The following is a 4,083-nucleotide window of genomic DNA, read 5'->3' on the forward strand; positions in this document are numbered from 1 at the left end:
TCCTTTTGGGCCGCCGCCGCCGAGTTAAACTTTGGAGGGGGAACCAGAGCCAGCGGCGCCCGGCGCCCGGCGCCGGGAGACCCTCCCTTGCCCCACCCCCACTGCTGCCGGGAACGCCCCCTTCTCCGCGGCCCCGGACCGAACTTTCCTCCAACTTCCGAGACCCGTGAGATTCCCTCCTTAGCACCCTGGCTCTTGGGATCCCTCTGCCGCATCCCCGGGCCCCTCAGATCCCTGGGATCCACTCGATCTCCGACTCAGAGACTCCTGCACTCCATCCCCAAGGTGTGGTGAATCCCTAGGGCCCTCTTCTTAATTGGATCCTCTTAGAGCCGCTGGATTCTGGGATCCCCCTGTTCCCTTTGTAATCCTTTCTCTCTCCAAGGGGCCTTTGGATCCTCGGCTCCCTTGATCCCTGTGACCCCGACCTACTAATTTTCTTCTTTGATTTCTTGGAATCTCTCAATCGCTGGGTCCCCCGCACCATTGACTTTCTCCTGTCTGAGCATCTGTGATCCCTTGATTCCCGAGCGTCTGATCCACTAGATTCCTTTTTCTCTGATTTCTCAGGCTCACGCCATCCTCGAATCCCCTCAACCTGCTAGATTTCTCTTCTCGGATCCCCGCGCTCCCTCCACCAGCTTACGACATCCCTCGGATCCAGTGACCCGGCTTCCCCAGCCTCCTCCAGCCGGATCCCGGGTGGGCTCCGGGCGGCCGGTCCCTGGCCTCCCCCCATGGCCGCCGCCCCCTCCCATTCCGCCGGGCTCCCGGGCTCTCCCGGGCCGGGGTCTCCTCCGCTCATCGGCGGCTTGGAGCTGCAGTCGCCGCCACCGCTGTTGCCTCAGGTCCCGGCCCCGGGCCCCGGGGTCTCCTTCCACATCCAGATCGGGCTGACCCGCGAGTTCGTGCTGTTGCCCACCGCCTCCGAGCTGGCCCATGTGAAGCAGCTGGCTTGCTCCATCGTGGACCAGAAGGTAAGGGCGTGGGTTCCTCCCACCGTGCTTGGGGAGAAGTCTAGAGGAGGGGGCGCTGGCAGAGGCCACCTGGAGCCTGGCGTAAGGGTGGGGGAGGAAGAGGGTGTAAGCCTCGGGCCACTGAGGGGTGGGCACTGGCCCCGAGTTGCCTCTTCACCCCACTACCCGTTTGAGGGAGGCCTGCGTAGGGGTGGGGTGCCCCAGAGGCCTCCCCAAATTGCGTGTCCCTGCCTGTTGTTGTTTTCTGCAGCAGGCAGGGAGGAAGGGAGGGGCCTGCCAGGTGTAGACGCGGCGAGGAAGGGGCAGCTGGGGGCAGCAGATGTGGGGGCACCTCCTTGCCCTGGCACATCCCTGACCTCCCATTTGGTGGAAACAGTAGAAATTGAAGCCGGGCTGGCCGAGGCGATCGGGTGACGTGTGTGTGTGCACGCGCGCGCGCCTGCGCTGGCTGCCCGGGGCAAGTGAGGTCTCGGAGCCCGATCTCTGCCCTCCCCCAGGGCGAAATGTGGGCAGCGGGGCCGGCACCTCGTCGGAACGCCCAGAGGCTCTGGGGACTCTGTCCCCTCTCCTAATCCCCGTGCCCCCACCCCCGAGGTCTGATGCTGGCCTGTTTTAACAGGTCTTCCCCAATCCCACCCCACTCTCAGCTTCAGACACCAGGGTCACCAGGTGGGGGGCTGGGGATCTTTGCAAGAGGGAATCAGGTGGATCCCAATGTCTGAATCCTAGCATGTTGAAAGTTAGAATAGTGGCCTTGTCTGCTGTTGAGATTCTAGACTGTAAAAATGTTAGACTATTAGAATTCTAAAGTGTTGGAATATGCAACTGCTGGGTAATTTAACGCCTCTGATATTAAACTGTTCAAACGTTAGAATTCTAGGTTGTTGAAATACTAAAACATTAAAATGTTGGAATATTAGGTTCCTGGGTTGTTGGAATCCTAGAGTGTTAGAATGTTAGAATTTGGGGATGCTGGCTTATTGAAATCCTTCAATGCTAAGAAACTCCAATATTCCTAGAATCCTAGTTTGTCAGATTCGTAGAATAAAATATTAGACTACTGCTCATCTGCGTTGTTGAAATCCTAAAACGTGTAATGAGAATATGTTGGGGTCTGGAATGTAGAATCCTGCAATGGGACCATGCGGGAATCCCCAAATATCCAAATTCCAGAAGCTTCTCAGACTCCTGGAAATGAATTCTTTGGGCTTCAGAGAAACATGGGGAACTGGGCCAACTCCCCCACTTCACAGACAAGGAAACTGAGGCTGAGAGAAAGACCTCCCAGGCAGTCAGGGCCCAGGGAGTCCTGGTCGCTGTGGACCCTCTCCCGGCAGGCGAGAACACATAGGGCTGCCTTCGCCCCCCCAAACCCCAAAACTAGCAGGCCCAGCTTTCAGGCCCAGCTCAGCCTGCTCCTTGGGAAAGCAGGCTGGGGGGAGGGCAGAGTGTCCCCTGGGTGACATTCTTTGTCCCATGCTCAGATCTTCAGCCCACCTCCTCAGGCCTCCCCTCCCCTCCCCCCCCCCCCCCCCCCCCCCCCCCCCCCCCACCGCATCCCCCCCTTTTTATTTTCTATCCTCTCCTTCCAGGTGTGGGATGGCCTCTTTTTTTCCTTCCAGCTGCCCCACCTGGGCAGTTTCACTTTCTGTTCTACCGGGTTTCATTTCCTGCCCCCCCAAGCTGGGGACCGGTACACCTGGGTCCTTTGGGCATTCCTTCCCTACCTCCAGCTCCCGCCTTCCCCCCTCCGCGCCCCGGGAGTTCTAAGTCCCCTCCTTTCAGCTCGCCCCGCCCCACTGCTGGGCCTGGAGCCAGGTAACGAGGACAACAATAGATCCAGGAAGGAAGCTGGTTGGTGTGTGTGGGGTTGCATCAAGGAGGGGGGTGCTCATCAGCCGCCCCCCTCACCCCGGGCTCCGGAAAATTCTAGGTGCCCACTCTCCTTTCCACCCCGGTTGGCCAGTCCAGCCATCACGCTCTGGCCGGCGCTCGCTCTCGGCACACCTGGGGCCCTGGCACCCTGCCGGGCTCCAGCTGGGCTTGGGAGGGAGCAGGCAGGAAGCGAGGGGTCTCCGAGTTTCCGGGGGAAACAGCCGGCCCTGCCCTGGGAGGGTTTCAGACCGCTGCTGCAGGCGCTCTGAGCCCTTCTCGTCACCACCTCCCTCTCCCGCCCCTCAGTTCCCCGAGTGCGGCTTCTACGGCCTTTACGACAAGATTCTGCTCTTCAAACATGACCCCACGTCGGCTAACCTCCTGCAGCTCGTGCGCTCGGCGGGAGACATCCAGGAGGGCGACCTGGTGGAGGTGGTGCTGTCGGGTGAGCGGCCGAGGCCCCGCCCAGGGGCGGAGCTTCGAGCGGAGGTGGGGCATCTGGAGGAGGGGGAGGGCAGAAGGGCCCAGAAACTCGCTTCTTCAAGTCAGGGGCCAGCGGTTCTCAGCCCTGGCTGCAAATTAAAGTCACCTCGGGAGCTTTTACAAACTCCCGGCCCGGAATGGGTAAATATATTGCGCGGCATGGGCAGCGTGGAATTCGCACAGCCCTGTTGTGCAGCATCAGTGGTCCATGGCGATGCGGACGAATCTCGCAAACTAACGCTGAGAGACAGCAGTTAGACCTCAGGATCTACAAAGCATCCTTCCGTGTATGAAGCGCAAAGACGATGCGTTTACTCTACGGCGTTAGAAGCCAGGAGACTGGGTGCCTTTGCGGAAGGTGGAGTCTGGGGGCGCAGCCCGAGCCAGCTTTGCGGGAACTGGATACGCTTCCGTTTATCCATCAGGATGCTGGGGACACGGTGTGCCCAGTCTGACAGTTCGCTGAGCGGGGCACTTCTGATGTGTCCGTTTCTAGACATGTTATACTTTGATATAAAGTTAAAAATGGTCTGATGCCCAGGGCTCCCCCCAAGGAGATCAGACTGTAAGGGAGAGGAAACCTGGGCTCGTGTGTTTGCAGCCAGAATCTAGGACACCCACTGGCCATTCCCACTTTCTAGATGCACAAGCTCTCAGCACCTGAGACGAGTCTATAGCCCTCGGTTCCTTCCGGGGTGGGAGGCGGGGGAAGGATCTGCCTTATTCACGGCTGTATTCCCTCCCCCCC

At 59.7% G+C, this 4,083-nt stretch overlaps 1 protein-coding gene across 1 annotated transcript in view; it reads left to right on the forward strand.

Annotated features, from left to right (window-relative positions):
• The window catches only part of PRKD2 (protein kinase D2), a 31,357-nt gene continuing 27,274 nt past the window's right edge, over positions 1 to 4,083 (forward strand). The window contains exons 1-3 of the mRNA XM_046683195.1: positions 1 to 285; positions 571 to 977; positions 3,159 to 3,297. Coding sequence (XP_046539151.1) covers positions 738 to 977; positions 3,159 to 3,297 — 379 coding nt within the window. The 5' untranslated portion in view covers positions 1 to 285; positions 571 to 737. The remainder of the gene's footprint in view (positions 286 to 570; positions 978 to 3,158; positions 3,298 to 4,083) is intronic.

This window comes from Equus quagga, chromosome 13, assembly GCF_021613505.1.
Source record: "Equus quagga isolate Etosha38 chromosome 13, UCLA_HA_Equagga_1.0, whole genome shotgun sequence".
Lineage (NCBI taxonomy): Eukaryota > Metazoa > Chordata > Mammalia > Perissodactyla > Equidae > Equus > Equus quagga.